Source organism: Stegostoma tigrinum, chromosome 29, assembly GCF_030684315.1.
Source record: "Stegostoma tigrinum isolate sSteTig4 chromosome 29, sSteTig4.hap1, whole genome shotgun sequence".
Classification (NCBI taxonomy): domain Eukaryota; kingdom Metazoa; phylum Chordata; class Chondrichthyes; order Orectolobiformes; family Stegostomatidae; genus Stegostoma; species Stegostoma tigrinum.
In genome coordinates this window covers 3,223,928-3,249,529 of record NC_081382.1, presented here as the reverse complement: position 1 = coordinate 3,249,529, position 25,602 = coordinate 3,223,928, and the positions used below count along the sequence as shown (strand labels likewise).

At 44.9% G+C, this 25,602-nt stretch overlaps 1 protein-coding gene across 1 annotated transcript in view; it reads right to left on the bottom strand.

Annotated features, from left to right (window-relative positions):
• Positions 1-25,602, bottom strand: part of anapc2 (anaphase promoting complex subunit 2) — a 57,945-nt gene that overhangs the window by 17,789 nt on the left and 14,554 nt on the right. The window contains exons 3-8 of the mRNA XM_048559243.2: positions 15,728-15,860; positions 13,210-13,387; positions 12,382-12,501; positions 5,626-5,743; positions 2,182-2,363; positions 614-755 (exon numbers count right to left, since the gene is read on the bottom strand). Of these exons, the coding sequence (XP_048415200.1) occupies positions 614-755; positions 2,182-2,363; positions 5,626-5,743; positions 12,382-12,501; positions 13,210-13,387; positions 15,728-15,860 (873 nt within the window). The remainder of the gene's footprint in view (positions 1-613; positions 756-2,181; positions 2,364-5,625; positions 5,744-12,381; positions 12,502-13,209; positions 13,388-15,727; positions 15,861-25,602) is intronic.

Sequence of the window (25,602 nt, the reverse complement as noted above, 5' to 3'; positions counted from 1 at the left end):
TTCTGCATCATCTGCAAACTTACTTACCATGCCTCCTCATCAACTGTTTACAGTGACAAAAGTTGATCCGGTACCGAACCTAGTGGAACACCTCTGGTCACAGGCCGAGAAACAACCCTCCAGCTCCCACACTCTGCCTCCTACTGTCATGCCAATTTTGTATTCAATTGGCAAGCTCACCCTGAATCCTATGTGATCTAACTTTACTAATTAATGTAACATGCGGAACCTTGTCAAAAGCTTTATGAAAGTCCATGTAAACGACATCTCAACTTTCTCTTCAGTCCTAGCCTATCCTTGTCTGCGTACCGCTTTCCTATCTCTCTCTCTCTCACCCTGGGTTCTGTCATCCACTCGCTCTAGCAGCCTCCCAACTTTGTCTTCAACATAAAAGCCACATTTTCCAGGTTGCTATACAGAAACTGCCAGATCTGCTGAGTTTCGCTGGCAATTTTGTTCTGTTTCAGATCTTCTGGATAGTGGAATAAAGATGGAGAAATCTGAGGGCTGTTACTATTTGAAGGCTCATTCTGCTTCCTTTGATTGGGACTTGAAGCCACGATCCTCTGAATAAGGTAGAATAAGTTTGTATTTCCAGTGCAACACTTGGTACCTGCAGGTAATGTAGCTGAAATGATGGAGTATTCGGTCTGCCAGCAGCGTACGATATTCATTTATAAACAATTCTTTGCTGCCATAAATGCTGACCAGCAAAGTGATGATATCAGAAGATCTTCGTTTAGAACCAAATTTACCTGAAACCAAGTTGGGGAAAAATGAAGATGATGTAGTGAGGAGTAACCCCAATCCAGGATACACAACTAAATAAGACATTCAAAGTACAAAGGTGTCAGTATCACAATGTAGATATCTATTGAAAGCCTGCTTATAAAATAGAAATGTTTATTCATTCTTGTTACATAAAAAGGGAACATATTGTTAGGAATGTCATTTGAAGAGCTGCAAACAGTAAACACTTAATGGTTTCAGAATTTTTCTGTGCCCTTCCTTTAGGCTGCTAACAGTGCAGTTAAGTTACTTGACCGTTAAGCTGAAGTTCAGATCACAGCATAGAAAGTTATCAAATTAAATTCAACAGGTGATGTGTCAACTACTGCCACCACAAAACCTGAAACCTACCATAAAATCATGGTAAAAGTTAAACTGGTTCATGATCAATGTGCCCTCTAATGTAGCTTACTTCACTTGGCAATATCTTTATTTTTAAGGTGGCCACATTGTGGGCAATTTGCAATTGGCCAGCACGGAACCTCATGAGAAACCATTCAAATATTCATCCTTAGTCAAATATTCTACTAGTAAATGTAGAAAAAGTGTTGCCACTTTTGTGACTTTGAGGCACCGAAAGTGTTTTTCAACCAATTAAGTACTCACTGAAATGTGGCCACTGCTGGAAAAAAAATGGAACTTAACTACTGCTACAAGGAGATAAATAATGAAAGCACTTAGTGCTGGAATACAAGAGCCAGACTGAGAGATGGGAACACCAAATTATACAGCATGAGAAGAGTACGCTGATTGATTGGACCATTGTCGGCATGAAGATACAGCAATAGCAGCAAACTGTCAATCTTGGTTCCCTTCTTAAAGGAAATCAGAGGGAGAATTATTTTGGAGACATAATCATTTGCCTCTAGAGATCAGCTACTGGGATTTCTAGACTAACAAATAAAAACTGAAAGAACTGTGGATGCTGTAAATCAGGAACAAAAACAAAAGTTGCTGGAAAAGTTCAGCAGGTCTGGCGGCATCTGTGAAGAAAAAAATCAGAGTTAACCTTTTGGGTGCGGTGACTCTTCCTCAGAACTAGTGGGGGCTGGGAAAATTGACATTTTCCCCAGAAGGAGGGTCACTAGACCCAAAGTGTTAACTCTGATCATTTTCTTCACAGACACTGCCAACCCTGCTGAGCTTCTCCAGCAACTTTGTTTTTGGTTCTAGAATGTCAGCTGATAGCACTCTGATCAGAGTCAGGAATCGGCTCCTACCCCAATCCTTGAGTTCAAAAATCTAGGTTATTTGTTATCAGATGTAAACCTGTGCTATTATCTCTGTGATTTGGATCTGTTATCCAGCAGTGACTCGTTCAATCCTCCAAAGCCTCAAAGATCTATCTCTCAGATTCACAGGTAAATTACGCTTGAGAGTTTTAGGAATTACCTGGATCAGCATCAACAGGGTCAGGAAGCCAATCATCTGGATCAGACATATCATCATCACTATCATGTCCATGTTCTAGAGTGATTGGATCCGCTTTGGACAGTTCATTTGCCAGATCACTGGATCCTTCCGAATCATCAGTCAAACCTGCTACGATCTGTCTTACAGTGTCATCCCTTGTCCTGGTAATTCACAAACAAAAAGAAACAGAAAAACAGATTTTTAAAGTTTAAAAATGAACTGCCCCTTTGAAAGGACAATTAATAAAGAAAAACAGACCTAACCTACCATGTTATTTCAGACTTTCACAATAGCTGAACTCCCTGGATTATGTCTAGCTCAAAGGTTCATTAAACAGGGACATTTAAGCAGTCCTTGGATAAGCATATGGATGATGATGGGATAGTGTAGGGGGAGGGGCTTAGATTAGTTCACAAGTCGGCACAATATCGAGGGATGAAGGACCTGTTCTGTGCTGTATTGTTCTCTGTTCTATGTTCTAAACTTAGTTCTCATCTGAGCTAATGCAAACATCTTCAGTATTATAGAACAGAGAAAGGTTTAATGTTGCACACATCAGGTCAACTGCAAGAATGGTAAATTCCAAACAATCACAACAATTTGTACCAATTACATGTGTTGAGAGGTTGAATTTGATTGGCTGAGGCAATGCATGGGTGGAGATAGGTGAAAAATCTTTGAAAGGGTTCTCAACGATTAAGTACCTCAAGTCTACATTCATCAGTCAAGATACATGCAAATTCAGACACTAGAAGGTTGGGCTTGTCAACACACTTGTGAATAAAGCCTGAGCATTGCAAGCTAGACACAGAAATAGACCATATCAACACTATCTTGCAGGATAATGACTGCCCCAATCAAATCACTAGTCACTGTGCATCACACAAACTAGCAAATTAGCCAAAGGAGAGAGTGGGAGTGGGTGCACTCAAGGGAATGATACGGGGTAATCCATTCAATGCAATCATGACTGATTATCAAAATCAACAACTCATTCCTACTTTGTCTGCAGACCTTTTGATCCATTTTAACCCCCAAGAACTATACCGTCTTGAAAGCATTCAATCGTTTGGCTTCAACCACTTTCTGCGGTGGAGAATTCCACAGGGTCATAACTCTCTGGGTGAAGAAACTTTCCTAAATGGACTACCCTATATCCCTAGACTGTGACTCCAGGTTTGGGACTTCACCATCATCAGGAACACCTTTCCTGCACTTACTCTGTCTAGTCTTTAACTAATTTGGTCTCTCTTCATAAGTCAGTTCTGTCATTACAGTGGATCAAAACTATACCAAGGCCCTGTATAATTGCAGCAAGTCACCCTTGAATTTTAAGTGAAAACAAAAATGCTGGAGATCACAGCAGGTCAGGCAACATCCATGGAGAGAAAGCAAGCTAACATTTCGAGTTATCAGATTGCATAAACCAAGAAGGCTCACGTGATTGTTGAAACTTTGACTGTCGCAGGTAAAATCAAAATGATCAAAATAATTTTTTGAGGTGGTGGAAATGTGCAGCATTACCCCTCACAAACAAACAACACCATGACGCAGAGAACCGAGCAAACTATAGCTGATCAGAAATCAACACTGGCGGAACATATGAAATGCAGATCTGCCTTTGCTCATCAAATTGACTGAGCGATGAAGGATGTAATTCACAGAGTCATGCAGCATAGAAACAACCCCTTCAGTCTAACTAGTACATAACAACCATAATCCCAAACTAAACTAGTCCCAGCCACATGATCCTGGCCCACATCCCTCCAAATATTTCTTATTCATTATTTATCCAAGTGTCTTTTAAATGCTGTAACTGTGCCCCTATCCACAACTTCCCCAAGAAATTCATTCCGCATGCGAACCACCTTCTGCATAGAAAAGATTTGGCCCTCATGTCTTTTGTAAATTTCTCTCCTCTGACCTTAAATTTACACTCCCAGCCTTGAACTCCCCCATCCTGGGAAAATACACCGACCGTCAACCCTCATGAATTATACAAACTCTCTAAGGTCACCTTTCAACTTCCTACACCTCAGTGAAAAAAATTCCCAGAGTATCCAGCCTTTCGTTATAACTCAAACCTTCCATTCACGGCAACATCCTAAATTTCTTCTGAACCCTCTCTAACTTAATAATAACTTGCCTATTAACAGTGCAACCGTAACTGGACATGGTATTCAAGAAGAGGTCTCACCAACATCCTTTAGAACCTCAATATGACGTTCCAACTCCTATACTCAAAAATCTAAACAATGAGGTCTTGGCTTTTGTGTGATACATGTAGAAAAATCATCTTGAAGACTTCCTGTTTTGTCTTGCACTCTTGAACATGCAAATGTAAAGTGAATATTCAATATTTTACAGAGCTATTATGGAGGAAAAGATATTCTTTGGCACTGCCTGGTTGTATTTTGCATGATGGCATTGCAGCTATGGCTAGTGATAAATCACATGCTATTTAGTCTTACTGTTCGATTCACAGGAAACAACGGGTACTGAGCACTGAGCTTGGTGAGGTATTGCACCAAGTCACATCGATTGCAAACTACACTGAACCCTCATCCAAACTGTGTGCATCTAATTGCAAAACAATGTGCAAATATAGGAAAAATCATGATATATTGTGATTATACACAGTGATCCACTGGCTGTCATTACGAAGAGTATGGCAATGGTGCTTGAAACGGAGGGATCAACGAGAAGAAAATGAATTCAATTATTGCCTCTGATCAAAATACGAGTGTCTCCTTGCTTATTTTGCAGTCGGCTGACACCAAATGAATGGAATACAAAAATACAATGAAAGAACACAAACATTCTGCAACTGAAGCGATCAGTTCACAGCATTTGCAAGAAAATTGCATTCTGTAAGAGTAACACGCTGAGATTGAACCTTGATTCTTTTTCCCTACTTCCAAATTTCTCTCTGAAAATGATACTGCACAGTGCTATGACTAACCATCTCAGACACCTGGAGATACACTTCATATCCTTTATTCCAATTTGGAAGTGGCAAAATTTGCTTGGATCCAAAACCTTTTTCATTGTCAGCCTGAACAGCTGGATTGGCCTGCACCTGAAATTGAGCAGCTGAATGAAATTTCATGTCATCAAACTTTGGAAAAAAACATTTTCCAGAGTTTCTCCAACATAATTCTGGTTTGGCATGAAGAGTGACCACCCAAATGTCACAACTTCATTCATATGCAACTTTGTTCAATTCTAACATTCTGATGCAGTGTTAAAGACTATGATGTGCCTGTTTTGTTTAACTTTGGCATTTCAATAAAAATAATTACTAATTATGAGCTGAAGGTACCCTCAACTACTCCCTCACCGCCCCCTTACAAGTTCAATCCTCCAAATGAGATCATATCACCCACTGAAATACAATATTGTATTGAAAACACAATGCTGTACCTTAGATATTTGCGGACCGGTTCACACACCACCTCCAAAATAACCATCGATGGGTCCAACTCACGAAGGGCCTTGATTGCAGATATGTACAAGGTTATCACATCAGCAGTGTTAACTCCTGAACAAGGAAACATTAACTTCATTAACCACTAGAACTACATTTTCAAGAATGCGCTGTGTATATTTTGACCGAGCAGCACCAGCTTAAGAGATAAAGTTGAATCGCTTAAGAATTTCTCTGGTAGAAATTTAGTGTCTAGAGTTATGCTGTTTCACATGCGGTCGCTTTCCTCATATTCTTGAATGTATAATCTCTCTGTAGGAGCAACATATTAACTTGATGTCCAAGTAAATAAAGGCATTATCATGTGTGATCAAAGCATGTACATCAGGCATTTTCAGAATCCATCCCTTTTGAATCTACTGGGTCAGTTAATATAGCTACAACTGCAGTTTCAGTAGGGAGAAGAAACAAAATTTGTAAAAAATTGCTTTCTTGATGCTTTTGAAATATACGGGAGTGCATGTGGAGTTTACAAGAAGATAGGAACGAACTCGGCTGTTATAGTCACCACAACACCCCACCCACACAAGGTGCGGCACAGCAGAAAACTGGAAGAAATAAATTATTCAACCACCTAAAACAATAACATTGCTCAAAATCTTGGCACAGGTGACATCAGATAGCCCATATATTTGACGTTCTATATTCCACTTAGCAATATATCGAATTTTACATATTATACTTCAAACTACAAAGCATGTTACCTTTTGCTATGTACGTATATATATATTCACATAAGAGCCTATTAATCAAACCTTCAAAATAACGATGGATTGCAATGATGTTTCAGCTTACATTGCCTCTCCAAAAATTAACCTCGAGTTAACATGGCACAACGTAGAGTGTATAACAGTTCAATGTGCAAGTTAAAATACACAGGCATTCTGCGGATCACTATGTGGCTTGCTGAGGGGTTTTCTTGTGGCTCGCCAAGCCATTGTTCAAAATATATGCAACTAGGAGAGTTTGAATGGGTCCGGTTCTTTAACAGAAATACCTCCCACATTTTTTCTTCTGAAAGGCTCACTGAAAATCATCTATCCATACTCGCAAGTGTGGGTAGATAAGAGTCCATCAGGTGCTTTCTGCAGGGTGGGGAAGCTTTGGTAGTTGGGAAGGTCACATGCCAGGTTGGCAGATGGTGTTTGGATGAGTGAGGGGCAGACTGCAATCTACATTCTGCTCCTGTTTACATTTTGGGGAGAACATGCAAGAATAATTCAAGACTGAGATGAGGAGGAATCTCTTCTCCCAGAGGGCTGAGTCTCTTTGGAACTCCTTGCCACAGACAGCTGTGAGGGCAGAGTCCTTTTTACATTTAAGGCTGACATAGACAGATTCAGTATGGAAATCAAAAATTATGGGGAAAGTATGAAAGAAACCTAACCCATCACCTCGGAACTCATCCCCACAATAAATGGGCTAACGCCAACATCGATAGGCCACTCACCATAAGTAAGTGATGAATTAAGCATCTGCAGGATGTGTTAAAAGCTGAATTGACATTACATTGCAAATCTAATTATGGCAGGGCAATGGACAGGCAGGCAGGAGTGGACAGAGTGACTTTGTGAAGTTTTTAAATGGTGTAAGAAAAGAAGGGAAAGGTATTATCTTTGGAGAGTGGCCTGTGTGTAATGTCACCCATTTCTCCATCTCTGCACAGACTTCAAAACCAACTCTTCTATCCATCCTCACTCCCATTTCTAAGATCACCAAATTCCTGTTTGCCTAATGCCCTCTACTTACTTGGATCCAGGATCCATTTGGAGCACACATACAAGTGCAGCAGATAACTTCTGGAATGTTGGCCCTTATTTCAAGGGGATTAAAGTACATGAGTAGGAAAGTCTAACTGCAACTGTGTAAGATGCTGATGCGACCACATCTAGGCTACTGAGAGCAATTTTGGTTCCTTTATTTAAGGGAAGATATTACTTTATTAGAGGCAGTTTAGAGAAGGATCACGAGGATGGTATCCATTACAGAGGAAGTGTTTTATAAGCAAAGGTTAAGCAGGTTGGGACTACTGATTGGAATTTAGAAGAACGAGAGCTGATCTCATTGAAACATATGGGATTCTTAAGAGCTTCGCAGGGTAAATGTTGAGAAGATATTTGCCTTCAGGGCAGAGTCTAGGACCAGAGGGCATTGTCTCAGAATTAAAGGGCACCAATTCCAGACTGTCTGTGAGTCTCTTTAGAACTTCTTTCCACAGAGAGCTGTGGGAGCACAGTCCTTGTGTACATGTAAGGCTGACACAGACGAATTCAGTAGGAGAATCAAGGCCTATGGGGAGAAGGACAAAAAAAAGTGGATGTGAAAAGTGTCAGATCAGTCATGATCCCACTGAATGGAGCAGGCTCAACGGCCGAACTGCCTACTCATAGAACATTACAGCACAGTACAAGCCCTTCGGCCCTCGATGTTGTGCCGACCTGTCATACCGATCTCAAGCCCATCTAACCTACACTATTCCATGTACGTCCATATGCTTATCCAATGATGACTTAAATGTACCTAAAGTTGGCAAATCTACTACCGTTGCAGGCAAAGCGTTCCATTCCCTCACTACTCTCTGAGTAAAGAAACTACCTCTGACATCTGTCTGATATCTTTCACCCCTCAATTTAAAGCTATGCCCCCTCATGCTCGCCGTCACCATCCTAGGAAAAAGGCTCTCCCTATCCACCCTCTCTAACCGTCTGATTATTTTATATGTTTCAATTAAGTCACCTCTCAACCTTCTTCACTCTAATGAAAACAGCCTCAAGTCACACAGCCTTTCCTCGTAAGACCTTCCCTCCATACCAGACAACATCCTAGTAAATCTCCTCTGCACCCTTTCCAAAGCTTCCACATCCTTCTTATAACGCGGTGACCAGAACTGTACACAATACTCCAAGTGCGGCGCACCAGAGTTTTGTACAGCTTCACCATAACCTCTTGATTCCGGAACTCGATCCCTCTATTAATAAAAGCTAAAACACTGTATGCCTTCTTAACAGCCCTGTCAACCTGGGTGGCAACTTTCTCCTGTACTTATTTCTGATGGTCTCTGTGGTCTTATTCTATGGAGACAGTCTGCAGTCCTGGCAAGAACACTGCTGGAACTGGCTGAGTTCCAATAAGAAATATAAGTTCCACTTTCAACAAACTTAGCCTGCCTGCCAGCCAGCCAGCAACACATTGTGGATGCAAGGCTGACTTTCTCCATGTCTGTCAGCTAATCACTAGCTTTCCTTCTTTGGGTGGGTGGTCACCCCATCCCCACTCCAGCATCCAACACTTTCTTGGGAATTGGCTGCAGGGAGGGTACTGGGAACTGGCTGACATTGCCTGAGGGTGTTCTAGGTAGGTGGGTGACTAACTGACTGGTTGATAAGATCAGTGGACTGTGACTGACTGGGCGGGCTGGCTGGCTGGGTTACTGACAGGGGTCTGGCTGAGTGAGTAGGTGAGCGAGTGACTGATTGGTGAGTGGATGGTTGAATTAGCTGTCCACACACAGACCATCCTCCTTCTCACTCAACCCCTGTAATAACCTACTCACAAAGTAGACTGAGAGATGAGGAAATATCAGGTTGAAAGACAACCCAAATCTGATTCCCACTTTAGTTATTGCTACTGCTTGGCACATTTTATTGATCACATTTATTCATTACATGTTCAAATGATCAATGAATTGTTTTAAGCTTTTTTTCTGAAATTCATGTTTGCTGTTTGTGAAAAACTTGATCTTTCTGTAAGTTGCTCAGCAACACCACCCTCCCCAAGTAAGAGGAAATGCTGCTTCCAAGTGAAGAAGTTGGTCAACCTGTTGTAATAAATACTAAATGTTGCGTACAATTATGGCCTTTGTTACAAAACAGTTGCCTTAGCTTACAGCACTCAGAATGATTTCCTGGGCTATCTGTTGAGTCTATCATTCTATCATAAATGTAGGCAGACACCCAAGTTCAATCCTCACTATGCGCAGTTACTTCACGTCACTATGGCATCGGTAGTTATGTCCAATATCCAGGATCAGCAACAGCCTCAATGAGGAAAGAGAAAATTGGAAGATACCCTTTACTAAATTAAACCTCGACAACTTCTGCTGGACATGGAATTGTAATCAACCAAGCTTTGGCGCACTATTTATCTAATTATTTCTCATTAGCCTTGTATGAATATACATTCCTATTAAATAAAAATTTAAATGTAATGCTTTTCTGAATTCTGTGGAAATTTCCTCAACTCCACGTCAAATTCTCACAGCTAAAATACCATTAAACGTTCTGTCAGAATACAACCTTATGAATTGCCGCATGTATCTGTTCATTGTATTGCATGTTTCCCTTAAGACTGTTGAGCAGCCACACATGCACACTTCTTAAACAGAATGTTAACTGTAAATTACTGGCTTCATGGTGGACAAAAATATATAGAACATAGAACATAGAACACTACAGCGCAGTACAGGCCCTGCAGGCTTCGATGTTGCGCCGACCTGTGAAGCCGAACTGAAGCCCATCTAATCTACACTATTCCATTATCATCCATATGTTTATCCAATGATCATTTAAATGCCCTTAAACTTGGTGAGTCTACTACTGTTGCAGGCAGGACATTCCACGCCCTTACTACTCTCTGAGTAAAGAACCTACCTCTGACATCTGTCCTATATCTATCATCCCTCAATTTAAAGCTATGTCCCCTCGTGCTAGCCATCTCTATCCGAGGAAAAAGGACGTCTACCCTATCTAATCCTCTAAATTAAAGTTCCTGAAAACAGTAAGAGATGAGGCATTTCTACTGTTTTTTGTTGGAGTAAGGTAACAAACATTAACCCAAATAAATGCCGACATCGCCCTGTCCATCACCAACGCCGACATCGCTCCACCCACTGCTTCCACAGCCAGCAGCTCCAGAGGAGACTATAGCACCCTGCCGGCTCTTCACCCTCACTTGAGACCTCCCCATCAATGAGGACAAACGGTCAGTCTTCAGTAAAGGGTTCACCTTATCCCCCTCCACCCTAACATCAACGAATACCGCTCACGCTTGGACGTTGAACAGTTTTTCCCGCCGCCTCCACCTCTGCACTTACTTCTTTATTCGCCAAGGCCGGATGAGAGCTCTCCGACATCTCTTTCTACTGTCCCCTTGATCATGACCCCACACCCAACCACCAAAACATCATCTCCCAGGCCATCTACAACCTCAGCACTTCAGGTCACCTCCAACCTCATCGTTCCCCAACCCCACACCTCCCGCTTCTATCTCCTTCCCAAAAGTCCACAAACTTGACTGCCCTGGTTGACCCACTGTCGCCGCCTGCTCCTATCCCACTGAACGCATCTCCATTCCACTGTCCCCCGCCTTGGTCCAGGAACTCACCACCTACGTCCTTGACACCAGCCACGCACTCCACCTCCTCCAAAACTTCTGATTCCCTGGTCCCCAACAACTCACCTTGAGCACCGACATCCAGCCCCTACACACCAACAGATGGCCTAAAAGCCCTCCACTTCTTCCTGTCCCTCAGGATCGATCAGTCCCCCTCTAATGACACCTTCATCCGCTTAGCCAAACTTGTCCTCACCCTCAACAACTTCTCTTTCAATTCCTCCCACTCCCGCAAGGGCCAAAGCTATGCCTGCTTCTTTGTAGGATACGTGGAACAATCCCTCTTCCAGAGCTACACTGGCCCTATACCCCACCTCTTCCTCCGTTACATCGATGACTGTATCTATGCCTCCTTGTGCTCCCGCGCGGAGCTCAAATAGTTCAGCCACTTCACTAACATCTTCCACCCCAATCTTAAGTTCACCTGGACCATCTAACAATACCTCCCTCTCCTTCCTGGACCTCTGTCTCCATCTCTGGCAACCACCTAGAAACCAATATCCATTTCAAATGTACCGACTCCCACATCTCCTCTCATCCACCTTCCTGCAAAACTGCCATTCCCTATTCCTTCACGTCCGCTGCATCTGCTCCCGAAATGAGGCATTTCACTTCCGGAAATTCCAGATGTCCTCGTTTCTCAAGGACCTCAACTTCCCCTCCACCGGGGTTGAAAATGCCCTCAACCATGTCTCCTCCATTTCCCGCAACTCATCTCTCACGCCCTCTCCCCGCAATAGCAACCAAAACTGAATCCCCCTCATCCTCACATACCACCCCACCAACCTCCAGATCCAACGCTCTGGCACTTCTGCCATCTGCAATCTGACCCCACTACCAAAGACATTTTTGCCTCCCCACCCTGATCTGCTTTCCAGAGGGACCACTCTCTCTGTGACTCCCTTGTCTGCTCCACTCTCCCTAACCTGTCCTTCCTCCCACCTCAAGCCCCACCCCCATCTCCTACCTACTAGCCTCATCCCATCTCCTTGAACTGTCCGTCCTCCCTGGACTGACCTATCTCCTCCTCTCCACCCAACCCCCTACACCCCCACCTCCCCCCTCCCCCCTCCCCCTATTTATTTCAGAATCCCCTTCCCCATTTCTGAAGAAGGGTCTAGACCCAAAATGTCAGCTTTCCTGCTCCTCTGATGCTGCCTGGCCTGCAGTGTTCATCCAGCTCTGCACCTTGTTAACCCAAATAAATATGTTTTTCCAAAATCAAATGAAAGCTGGACTACTCCCAAAGCCTGCTCAGCTTGTATTGCATATTTTAGATAATGTGCATAATCAGAACAAACCTGGGTGGAGAAGTCTGGTTTCCAGGGCCGCTTTTAGAGATGAAAGTAATTGTTGTCTCTGATTGGTCCTTTCAAGGCAGACTTTCAAGTCCTGCAATGCTGCCTTGGATTCTGGGAAATCTGCGGTTCAAAACAAATACAAAACCAACAACTTCGAAAGAAATATTGTTTTCTGAGCCTAATTAAAATATAATGTGCATTTTAATCAAACACAACTGAAAATGGGCACTGTAACAAAATCACATGAATTTCATGTGCATATATGGAATGCATATACATCCACTCATATATGACTTAAAATGTCTTTAGGGGTTCTGAGTAAAACTGAACACTGTTAATTCAGTTGTAACAGGGTCAGCACCGAAGTCCCAACAATTGCTCCCGTTTCCACACATCGGGCCACTGATTCCAGGACAAGGATAGAGGTCTAGGAATGAGAAAATTCAGGAGTAATTTGAATCTCACAAACATGAGCTACTCAGAAATTGGAAGAGGTACTTCTGCAAGCAGCAGTTGACTGGAAACTGATTCTCTGTTTCATGTCAGGAATAGTTCAGATGGGGGTATATGTAAACTGAAAACACTGAAATTACTGAAAATGCAAATATGATTTGCCATTCCCTATTCCCAATTCCTTCACCTCCGCTGCATCTGCTCCCGAGATGAGGCATTTCACTTCTGGACATTCTAGATGTCCTCGTTTCTCAAGGACCGCAACTTCCCCTCCACCGTGGTCGAAAGCGCCCTCATGAAAATGCCATGAATGAAAATATGCTAAATTTTGTATCCTCAAGTATGAGCCATGAAAATGTAACTGAATTCACTTACCACGAATAATGCTGAAAAGTTCCTCAATCCTCATATTTGCATACACCTGGTAAAGAAAAAACTGCAGGTGTATTCTCCAGCGTTGTAATGTGCTGCTTGTCTGAGGGGATGATGATTTAGTGTTGGTTTTCTGCAGAAACACCATGCTCAGCCAACAAACTACTTTTGATTCCAACCACTAAACAGAAAGAGACAAAACTCCAGTATTACCTCAAGATATTTGTGCCTTCCATTATAATCTGCCCTGCTTAATCACTCCATTATGATTTCTCATTTCAATACAGGCAGTTCTCCTATGACGTGATAGTTGTGTTCATGTGACTGCGCTATAGAATATCAGCACAGAAAATCACATAATAGGGAAATCACTATACCTGTACAGCAGAATGTTCGCAAACAGTGTCCACTATTCATCAAAGATAATGGGAACTGCAGATGCTGGAGAATCCAAGATAACAAAGCGTGGAGCTGGATAAACCCCGAAGGGTCTAGGCCCGAAACATCAGCTTTGAGCTCCTAAGATGCTGCTTGGCCTGCTGTATTCATCCAGCTCCACACTGTTATCTCCACTATTCATCAATCGCATTACAGTGAATTCGTGTTAATGAAATGTGTTATAGCAGAACTACCTGTAGAGGAAGACTGCCCGAATCTCGATTATAAGAACAGGGGTGGACCATTCAAACCATGGAGCCTGTTTCAGCATTTCAGTGAAACCATAGCTAATATATATTACAATTCCATTTACTTGCTCTGGATCCACGTACCTTAATACATTTGTGTAGCAAAAATTAGGTTAGATTGAAAAATAATTACTATATTATTTACTTTTTTTTTGGTGGGAAAGTAGCAGACCATCTTCCACCACCATTTGGTTGGAGAACGTTACCCTCAAGTTTCTCCTGAATGGGCTGGCTCTGATTTTAAAAATACTCTCTCTCATTAGGTACCCTCACCAGCAGAAATAGGTTCCAACTAATCTATCAAATCCTTCTCAAATTCTACAAACCTCAATTAAATCACCCTTCTACAAATCGTTACTTTGTTTTATGCAATATTATTCCTTAATTTAATCCTTAAAATCCTGATTACATTCCTGTAAAGGTGCGCTAAACTATTTTTGTGAAAGTACTGTAGATCAGAAATAAAAACACAAAGTGCTGTAAAAACTCAGGTCTGGCAGCTTCTGTGGAAAACAAATCATGCTGAACTCAAATGTTAACTCCTCTTCTCTCTCCCCACAGAAAATGCCAAATCTACTGAATCTCTCTAACGTTTTCGGACCTTATCTCAGTTCTTGCACATTTGTCTAAACTAATGTTGGTAGACTTTAAAGACTGAGTCAGAGTACCAGAGCTTTGAATCCAGGATTCTGGAAACTACGGAGCTCAAGAAACTACTTTATTCCCAAATGTGTGTGTACAGTAGGCCATGAAAGATAATGAAATGCTGTGGGGCATTTACTACAGTTTTTTGGAGATATTTTAAAATGCAGAATGTTGTATATCTCCAAAGTAATTTCATGGGGCGAATGTCGAGATGCAAATAATTTGAAAGGAAATACAGAAGAGAAGAAAGATTTACATTTTTAAAGTATTATTCACAACCACCAGACATCTCAAAAGGTTTTACAATTATTGAAGCACTTTTGTCATATAGTCATTGTTGTAATGTCGGGAACATGGCAGCCAATTTGTGCAGGGCAAGCTACTGCAAATAGAACTCAAATACTGACAGATAATCAACTTGTTTGAGATGTCATTTGAGAGATAAATATTATCCAGGACACCAAAAAACTCCCATATTCATATTCAAAGTGGTGGCACTGGATCTTTTACATCCATCCAAGTTTCAGGATTGGGCTCTTGATTGATTATCCCATTTGAAAGACAGGATCCCTGACAGTGCAACAGACATTCAGTATTGCACTACAGTGTCAGCTCTGCTTTTTGTACTCAAGCCCTAGAACAGCACTTGAACCCAGAACCTTGTGTTTCAAAGGCAAGAATATTATCAAGTGAGCCATGGCTGACAGGGAAAGGATAACTAGCATCTGAAGGAGGATAGCTTCATGTTTCAAGCAGATCTTTTCAATGCAAAAATAAATTTCACCTGACACATTATAATGTTTTTTTAAAACAAACATTAACCTTCCAGAATTTTCTAATTTGCTTTCAGATTTCCAGCTTTCAGTTCCCTTTTTATAACCTGTACTAGTAATTCACTGGATTTTCGAAGGTGTGACGAGAAACTGCAGCACTAATATTCAAGTTATGTGCAAGTTTTCACGTCCTTGTTTGGATTTTTCAGGTCAAGACAAAGAAACTACATAGAGACACATTAACATACTGGTCAACACCTTCAGCATCCACAACATCAATTTACCTGGGAGGCCTTTTAACTCAAATTTTAAAAAAACTCAACATGTTATAACTTTGTAAACTACAAAGCAAGTTTTGTGACTTATCACGTAAAGACCCAATGCGCTGTGTTCATTTCCCAATTCTGACACACTCACCTCCTCTAGCTGGGAAAGAAAGGAGTTCTCATATTCTCCACGACACAATCTGCCCACATGTTCCTCTATCATTTTATGCAGGATGGTTGTGATGGCGTTTGCACTGATTCGTTCTAACAGGTTCAGCGAGTGCCTGACAATAGCCAGTAAATAATATTAAAATTAACAAATAAGAGAATAGCTAGATTCCTCAAGATTAAACCTGAGACATTACCTTTTACACCTACTCATGCAGACTAACCAGAGCAATCCAATGACTGACGTTTCAAAACCTTTGTAATAAATGTGCTCACCTGACCACAAAAAGAAATTCAGAGCCTCAGATAGAAAGATGAGCATTCCAGAAATGTGATTTTGTCTTAAGTAATCCAGTTAACAACTCTTGGTGAGATCCATGTTGCAGAATATTAACACTTACCTCAATAGAATACTTAACTATTCAAATGCACCAATTATGATCAAGAGGATAGATATTGAGCATTTCTGCATCAGCAACTCTAGATTCAACCACTAAAAGGTCTTCACAATTATGAAGAGATTTGGTATGGTAGTTGTAGAATACGTATTTCCATAGGGAATTCAAAACAAGGAACTATTAAATCTAATAAGGAACTCAGGACAAATGTCCTTACTCAGAGTGGTAGAGGGGAAAAGTACAGTCGTGTACCAAAATTGCTGATATAGTAGACAGGGAAGCAAGTTATCTAACAGTACGAGATCTTGATCAGCTTGGCCAATGCACCAAGGAGAAGGGCCTATTTCTGTGCTGTATACCTCTATGACTGAAGATTTTTGTAGTTTTTGTTTCATGTTTGCGATGTTGATGCTGCTGACACGGTCAGTATTTATAGCCTTTCCTTAACTGCCCTTGAGTTCACTCTGATGCAAAATGCTATTCTGCAGCAGTCTGACCCAACTGAGTGGGTGGCTAAGGTATTTACAGGGCAGTTGAGAGTTAACCATTTTGCTGTGTACCTGGAACTGCAACTCAGCTAGATCAGGTAGAGGCTGCAAATTTCCCTCCATAAAGGACATTAGTGAGCCAGATTTGTTTTTTTCAACAATCTAGTAGGTTCATGATTATTATTAGTGAAATTGGATCAAACTTATAAATTGAATTAACAATCCCAGTTGTCCTGGTGAGATATGAACACTTGATTTTAGTAAACATAGAAGGGCGGAAGGAAAAGGTTTTATTGATAGGGTTAGTTTAATTAATAGACCAGGAGACTCGACTGGAGCATAAATGTGGAGACTCACCAAGGAGTTGTTAGGCCAAAGGTTTGCTTTCAGTCATTATAGAGTCTACAACTTTGAAAATCCGATTGTAACATCAGTGCTGGGAAATATCCTGTGCTGACCAGTATTAATGAACGCCTTTTCAAAGCCATGGCAATTATCAAGGTAGCAATTTTCTCACATCTAGTGGCTGAAGTTATAGACAAATGTTTACTTATGGACTGTATGTTTCCAAATAAGCAGATGGCATAAAAATGTCCATTATTACAGAAAAGAAAATACTGGAGTTTACTATTACAGAAAATTTGCAAGGTATTTAAGAAAAAGATGAACATACTCAGAGTCAACATGGTTTTGTTGAATGAAAATGGTTTTTGACAAATTGGCTGGACTTCCTTCTGGATATAACAAGCAGAGTCAATAGAAGTACTTAATATAAGATATTTGGATTTCCAGAAGACATTCAATAAGGTGTCACATAAAAGGTTATCCCACAAGACAGAATGTCACAGATTTTATAGTAATACATTTGCATAGATTAAGGATTGGTTAACACACAAAAGCCAGAGTCAGGATTAACTGGTGTCTTTTGAGGTGAGAAAGATATAACTTGTGGAGTGCCACAGAATCAATCCTAAGGCCTTATTTAATCCCCATATTAATGACTGCAGGAGGGAGCATAATGTATCCGCATTTAGGGCGGTACAGTGGTTCAGTGGTTAGCACTGCAGCCTCACAGCGCCAGTGAACCGGGTTCAATTCCAGCCTCGGGTAACTGTCTGTGTGGAGTTTTCACATTCTCTCCATGTCTGCGTGGGTTTCCTCCGGGGGCTCCGGTTTCCTTCCACAGTCCAAAGATGTGCAGGCTAGGTGGATTGGCCATGCTAAATTGCCCATAGTGCTCAGGGGTGTGCGTGGTTTCTAGGGGGATGGGTCTGGTTGGGATGCTGCAAGGGGCAGTGTGGACTTGTTGCATACTGTAGGGAATCTAATCTAATCTAATTTCCCGATGATACAAAAGTAGGTGAAAGGTTATGCTGTGATGAGGACTTCAGCAATCCGCAAAAGGGGTATAAACTGATCAAGTGAGTAGTTAAAAACTTGGCAGATGGAGTTCAATGTCAGAAAGTGCAAGGTCGTGAACTTTGGTGGGAAGAATCAAAAGGTAGCCTATTATTTAAATGTAGAGACAGAACAGGGCAGTGAAGGGATCTGCACATTCTTGTGCACAAACAAAGTTGGCATGCTGGTGCAGCAAGTAATTCAGGTGATTAATAGAATTTGGGCCTAGGTATCGGACTTTAAAATAAACAAGTCTTGCTATGAGGCTCATGAGAAGAAACTGAACTAGACTGGGACTATACGCATTGGAATTTAGAAGAATGGCAGGGGGGAATCTGACAGAAACATATAAAATTATGAAGGTTACTGATAAGATAGAAAGTTTTGAGAAGATCTGTAGCTCAGGTTGAGGTTCTGGATGTGAGTTTGCTCGATGAGCTGGAAGGTTAGTTTTCAGACGTTTTGTCACCATTCTAGGTAACATCATCAGTGAGCCTCCGACGAAGCGCTGGTGTTATGTCCCGCTTTCTATTTATCTGTTTAGGTTTCCTTGGGTTGGTAATGTCATTTCCTGTTCTTTTTCTCAGAGGATGGTAGATTGGCTTCAAATCAATCTACCATCCTCTGAGAAAAAGAACAGGAAATGACATCACCAACCCAAGGAAACCTAAACAGATAAATAGAAAGCGGGACATAACACCAGCGCTTCACCAGAGGCTCACCGTTGATGTTACCTGGAATGGTGACAAAACATCTGGGAACAAACCTTCAAGCTCAGTGAACCAGCTTACATCCGGAACAAAATAAAGAACTGCTCTCTTGTGGACCGATAGGAGGAGAGTGCTGTCTTGGAGGTGAAAGGAGGACGTCGGGTTGGCTGTGCGCCCTTGCGACCAGTGGATCTTAATGCTGGCTTCGGCCTAACGCTGGTTCAGGGGAGCAGCCAACCTGCAACGATGGCTGCGGCAAGTGCTCGTGCCCCAGGTCAGGGGGTCCAGAACACCATCAGTGTTTCCGTAAAGAAGGTGGATGAGGTGCACCTGTGGACCGCACCTTCTTCATGAAGAGGGTCCTGTTGGACTGTTGTGAGTTTGCTGCTGCGGACATTTACTGCCTGCAGGATTTCCCCGGAGGGGGTTTTTACGATGTGACCTTCCGGAGTGCCAAGCTTTACGAGTGCTTCCTGGAGGTTTTCAAGGAGAAAGGAGGTGAGGGCCCCCTCTCTGTATTGACCGATGTCCCGCTGTTTGTGATGCCAGTGCAGAGGAGCCATATGGTGACTGTACACATGTATAGCCCGCATGTGCCAGCGGTTGATGTCCTGACCTTCCTTGGAAGGTGACCTAACTGACATCGTGGACGCCTTGGCATCTGGACCAGTAAGAGGCAGGTCAAGGTGACGCTGAGGATGGGCGCGGACGGGAACAACGTACACCCACCGTCCTGCTTCGCGATCGGCAGGAGCAAGGGCTACCTGACCTACGCAGGGCAACCTAAAGTCTGCCAAGCCTGTGGTAGGTCAGGTCACATGGGGGCTGACTGCAAAGCCACCATCTGCAGGGAGGAGGGACACCTTGCAAAGGATTGCCCACAAGAAAAAAGCTGCAACCTTTGCGGGCAAGCGGGCCACCTCTATGGGGCATGCCCGCGGTGGGGGACCACCTACACCCAGGTCGCTGGCAGGGGCAATGCAGAGCCAGCGCCCCCAGAGGAAAGGAAGGCACCAGGGCCCTGCAAGGTCCCCACTAATGTGCAGGAGGGTTAGGTCGTGCAGGAGGGCCCTGCCTCGCAGGATGGGCCCGAGGCCAGCAAAGCGCCCCTGCAGGCTCCGTTCCCCCCCGACAACCCGGAGTCGATGGAGGCAGCGACAGGCGACCCAGGGGAGTGGACGACGGTCCAGAAAGCGAGGAGGAAGGTGCGTCAGCGGGCCCAGGAACCGCAACCATCAGGCGGGAAGAGGCAGCTACAGGGAGGCTATAAGAGCTCCTCTGAAGAGGGAGATTCGGAGAGGGCCCGCCCGAAGCAGAAGCTAAAGATCTCAAGGGAGAAGGAAACCAGCACCACACTTCCAAGTGACGGGAGGCGTCCTGAGGCTCCCTCCGACGCCCAGTCACGTGCCGCTGGGGCACTGGAGGGAACCCAGGAACTTCCAGGCGGGAAGGAGGAAACAGCGCGTCCCCAGCCTGACCCAGAGCCGAACTCTCCTTCCTCCGTACCCCCGGCGGGGGGATGCCACCCGGAAGGCAGCATGGACGGTTTCCTGAGCCCGGAGAGCGTCCAGCAGTTAGCCCAAGCAATAGGCATGAAGGGATAGATAGGGGGGCTGGACCTTGGACTTGGGGAGGGTACTGCGGTCACTGCCCAAAATGGGGGTACGGGTTGCGAGCATTAATGCGCACAGTGTCAAGTCCACTGCAAGATGTGTGTCCCGTTGGCCTACCTGACCACTGTCAAGGCGGACCTCCTGTTTCTGCAGGAGTGCGGGATACCGCACCTCGGCAGGTACGGGAAATGGTCCGGCGCCTGGACCTGTGGGCCTTCGATCTGGTTGGGGGCTAACGACTGTCGCTCCTCGGGCCTGGCTATTCTGCTGCAGGGGTGCAACTTCACCATCTCTCAAGTTCAGGTGGTGGTGGTGGTGGTTGGGGGGGGGGGGGCGCCTCCTAGTGGCTGACGTCACCTACAGGAACGCTCCCGAGGCTGATCAACGTGTACGCCCCAGCGGTACAGAGTGAGCGGTTGGCCGTCCTGCAGCGGCTTCCACCCCTGCTGGCTACGTCCAGGCCAGTCATCCTAGGCAGAGACTTCAACTGCATCAGCGATATACAGATGGAAGATCCGGCGTGGGGACAGCGGGCGGGGGGAGTCAACTGGACGTCACGTCCAGATTCCTGATGGGCACGGTGAAGGACGCCAAGCTGCTCGACGTCTTCAGCACCCCTGCAGATGGAGCGCAGCGAAGGTACACCTGGTCGTGGCCGGATGGGTCTATTCGCTCAAGGATAGACTTCCTGTTTGTGTCATGGGCGTTCTCGGTCAGGTCCACCGGCGTCGAGCCGGTGTTCTTCTCTGACCACTGCCTCCTGCTGGCCGACTGTCACTTACAGGACGACCAGCCGGCCGGCAAGGAGACGTGGAAGCTCAACACGACTCTGTTGACCCCAGAGAACGTCGAGGAGCTTAAGAGGGAGTACGCCCGTTGGAGAACCGTGAAACCCCTCTTTGAGTCTCGGGGCGACTGGTGGGAGACGGTGAAGGAGAACATTAAGAGGTTCTTTGCCCTCAAGGGTGTTCGGAAGGAGAGAGAGAGGCGGGGAAAGCTGTCGTGACTCCAGAAAAGGGTGCAGAACCTGCTCCTTCTGCAGTTGATGGGGGTCAATGTCACGGAGGACCTCCGTGAGGTGAGGGGCCAGCAAGCCTCGCTCTTCACCGCGGAGGCCTCCAGGATAATCTTCCGGTCCAGTGTCTGCTCCGTGGAGCAGGACAAGATGTGCTTGCGTTTCTTCTTTCGGAAGGTGCACAAAGAGAGCTCTGTGCTTAGCCGGCTGAAGGAGGACGACGGCTCGGTGACGTCATCTCGGCCCGACATTTTGAGGATCAGCAGATCCTTCTATGCCGGACTGTACGACACGAAGCCCACGGACAGCACGGCCTCCAAGTCATTCCTGTCGTCTATCATGGAGATCTTAGACGAAGGCACGAGGGAGTGGCTGGACCGGCCGATATCCCTGGAGGAGCTGACCAGAGTCCTCAAGTCCTTGGAGAGGAATAAGACTCCCGGGACCGACGGCTTACTGGTCGAGCTGTATTCCGCTCTGTGGGACCTGGTCGGCCAGGACCTGCTAGAGGTGTACGATAGTGTGCTTCGGGCAGGGGAAATGTGCAAGTCCATGAGGAAGGGCATCATCACCCTCATTTACAAGAGGAAGGGGGAGAGGGAAGAAATTAAGAATTGGCGTCCCATTTCACTATTGAATGTGGACTACAATATCCTGGCCAAGGTCATAGCCAACCGGGTCAGATCTGTCCTGGAGTCGGTGATTCACCCTGACCAAACCTGTGCTGTGTCGGGCAGGAAGATCGCTGAGAGACTCGCGCTCATCAGGGATACGATCGCCTACGTGCAGGACAGGCGGGTGGACACCTGCCTCATCAGCCTGGACCAGGAGAAGGCCTTCGACAGGGTCTCTCATGCTTACATGAGGGACGTCCTCTCCAAATTGGGGTTTGCGGAGGGCATCCGCAATTGGATCCGGCTACTCTACGTCAACATCGTTAGCGCAGTCTCGATCAACGGGTGGGAATCAGACAGTTTTCCTGTTAGATCTGGAGTCAGGCAGGGCTGCCCACTCTCTCCTGCCTTGTTCGTGTGCTGTGTGGAGCCCTTCGCTGCCTCCATCAGGAAGGACGTGAGCCTGAAGGGCGTGACTATCCCAGGCAGCGGAGGCCTTCAGGTCAAGACCTCCCTGTACATGGACGATGTCGCCGTCTTCTGCACCGATCGTCAGTCGGTGAGTAGACTATTGGACATCTGCGGCCAGTTTGAACTGGCCTCGGGTGCCAAAGTCAATAGGGGTAAGAGCAAGGTCATGTTCTTTGGGAACTGGGACGACCGCTCCTTCATCCCCTTCACCGACAGGACAGACTACCTGAAGGTGCTGGGTGTTTGGTTTGGTGGAGCTGGGGCATGCACTAAGACTTGGGAGGAGCGTATCGCCAAATTGAAGCAGAAGCTGGGCAGGTGGACGCTCCGGTCCCTCTCCATCGTGGGTAAGAACCTGGTTGTCAGGTGCGAGGGGCTTTCGGTACTGTTATATGTGGCGCAGGCCTGGCCTATTCCCTCGACCTGCGCCGCTGCGGTCACCCGGGCCATCTTCCACTTCATTTGGGGGTCGAGGATGGACCGGGTCTGCAGGGACACCATGGACAAAGACCTGGGAAATGGGGGAAAGGGCGTACCAAACGCCACCCTCACCCTGACGGCTACCTTTGTGTGCGCCTGCATCAAGCTGTGCGTAGATCCTCAGTACGCAAACACCAAGTGTCACTACTTACTGAGGTTCTACCTGTCCCCGGTGTTGTGAAGGATGGGCCTGGCCTTGTTGCCGTGGAACGCTCCGAGTAGTTGGACCGTCCTGTACCACCTGTCCTTCATGGAGAAATTTTTGAAGGGAAACACCTTTGACCACAAGGCCGTCAGGCAGTGGTCAGCAAGTAGTATCCTCGAGACCGTTCCGGAAATGGAGAGGGTGGATCCTGTCGTGTGGTTCCCCATGCAGACTGCCAAAGTCGTTTGGCAGAATGCCTCATCGCCAGAACTTTCAAACAAGCACAAGGACATTGCTTTGCTGGCGGTGAGAGAGGCTCTGCCAGTGAGATCTTTTATGCATGCCCGGAATCTCTGCGCCACCGCACGCTGCCCTCGAGGCGGCTGCAGGGGTTTGAGACTGTCGATCGCCTCCTTCTGGAGTGTGCCTATGCGCAGGAGGTCTGGAGGGGGATGCAGTGGTATTTGTCGAGGTTCGTCCCGAGCAGCTCTGTGACGCGGGACTCTGTGTTCTACGGGCTGTTTCCCGGGAGGCACACAGAGACCAACATCAACTGCGCCTGGAGGACCATCAATGTGGTGAAAGACGCTCTTTGGTCTGCCCGCAACTTGCTGGTCTGCCAGCTGAAAGAACTGACCCCGACCGAATGTTGCAGACTGGCGCACTCCAAGGTCCAGGGCTACGTGCTGAGGGACGCGCTAAAGCTTGGGGCAGCCGCTGTCAAGGTGTGGTGGGGAAAGACCACGGTATGAAACCCCTCGTCCAGAATAGAAAAAAGGGCCCTATCTGGTAACTGGGTCTAGCTGGCGCCTTCCCCAACTGGTCAGGGGGTCAACTGGGACTGTGCCGGGTGACGACTGCCGGGGTATTTTCTTTGCTTTGTTTCTTTTTCTTCTTTGTTTGTTTTTTTTTCCTTTAGTTGGTGTATGTACCCCCTGGGTAACCCGGAGCGGCTTGCATGACTGGGTAGGTGTATAAATATGTTTTATTTTTTGTACATCTTATGAACAAAGTATATTTTTTCAAATAAAAAAAAGTGATGAAACGTCTGAAAACTAACCTTCCAGCTCAGCGAGCAAACTCACATCCAGATAAGATAGAAGCTGGGAGGTTGTTTCCTCTGGCAGGTGGAACTAGATCTAGGGGCACAGCCCCAAAATAAGGGGGAGCAGATTTAGGACTGAGTACAAGAGGAACTTCATTTCCCAAGGGGTTGTTAATCTGTAGAATTCCCTGTACAATGAAGCTGTTGAGACTACATTGTTGAATGCTTTTAAGGCAATAACAGATTTTTGAACAGTGAAGGAATTAAGGGTTATGGTGAGTGGGTGGGTAAGTGGAGATGAGTCTACAAAAAGATCAGCCATGATCTTGTTGAATGACAGAGCAGGTTCGACAGGCCAGATGGCCTAGTCCTGTTCCTATTTCTTATTTACTTATGTTCAATCGTACAACTGTACAGGGTGTTCATGAGGCCACAACTGGAATACACTACAGAGTTTTGGCCCTTATACTTAAAAAATGTTATAATTTTATTTGTGGCAGTTTAGAAGAGGTTCACTAGACTGATTCTGAGGATGAAAAAAGTTTATTTATCAAAAAGATGCTACAGTTTAGAAGAATGAAGAGTGATCTTATAGAAAGTTGGAATAAAGGGGGTATTTTCAGGATAGCAACTTGTAAATTACTGGAGTGCCACATGGTCAATCCTCTATACTGGCAATGAAGCAGTCCAGAGAAGATTCACTAGATTGATCCTGAATATAAAGGGATATTCTTATGAGGACCGGTTGGGTAGATTGGGCTTCTGGAGCTCATTGGAGTTCAGAAAACTGAGAAATGAACTTATTGAAACATAAAAGATTTTTCAGTGAGCTTGAAGGGTAGATACGCTCAGGTTGTTTTCTTGCAGGAGCTCTAGGACTAAGAGGGCATAATCAGAGTAAAGGGTCACTCACTTAAATCAGACACAAGAACAAACTTCTTTCAGAAGATAGTGAATCTATGTAATTCTTCACCACAGAAGGTTGTCAAGTCTAGGTCATTAAGTATATTTACAGCTAAGATCGACTGTTTACTAACCATTAAAAGGAATTAAGGGTGATGGGGTGAAGGCAGAAAGTGGGGTTGAGGATTATCAGATCAGCTGTAATCTCCTTGAATGGCAGACAGGCCAAGTCAAATGGTCTAGTGATAATGGATTCTCCAGCATCTGCAGTTCCCAAGATAACAAAGTGTGAAGCTGGATGAACACAGCAGGCCAAGCAGCATCTCAGGAGCACAAAAGCTGACAGATGAAGGGTCTAGGCCCGAAACGTCAGCTTTTGTGCTCCTGAGATGCTGCTTGGCCTGCTGTGTTCATCCAGCTTCACACTTTGTTATCTAAGCCAAATGGTCTACTTCTGTTCCTACATATTCTGGTCTTAAAACATGAGACTATATGTAGGGGGAAAGCAATGACCTAGTGGTATTATTACCAGACTGTTAATCTAGAGACGCAGGTAACATTCTGGGGACCTGCATTTG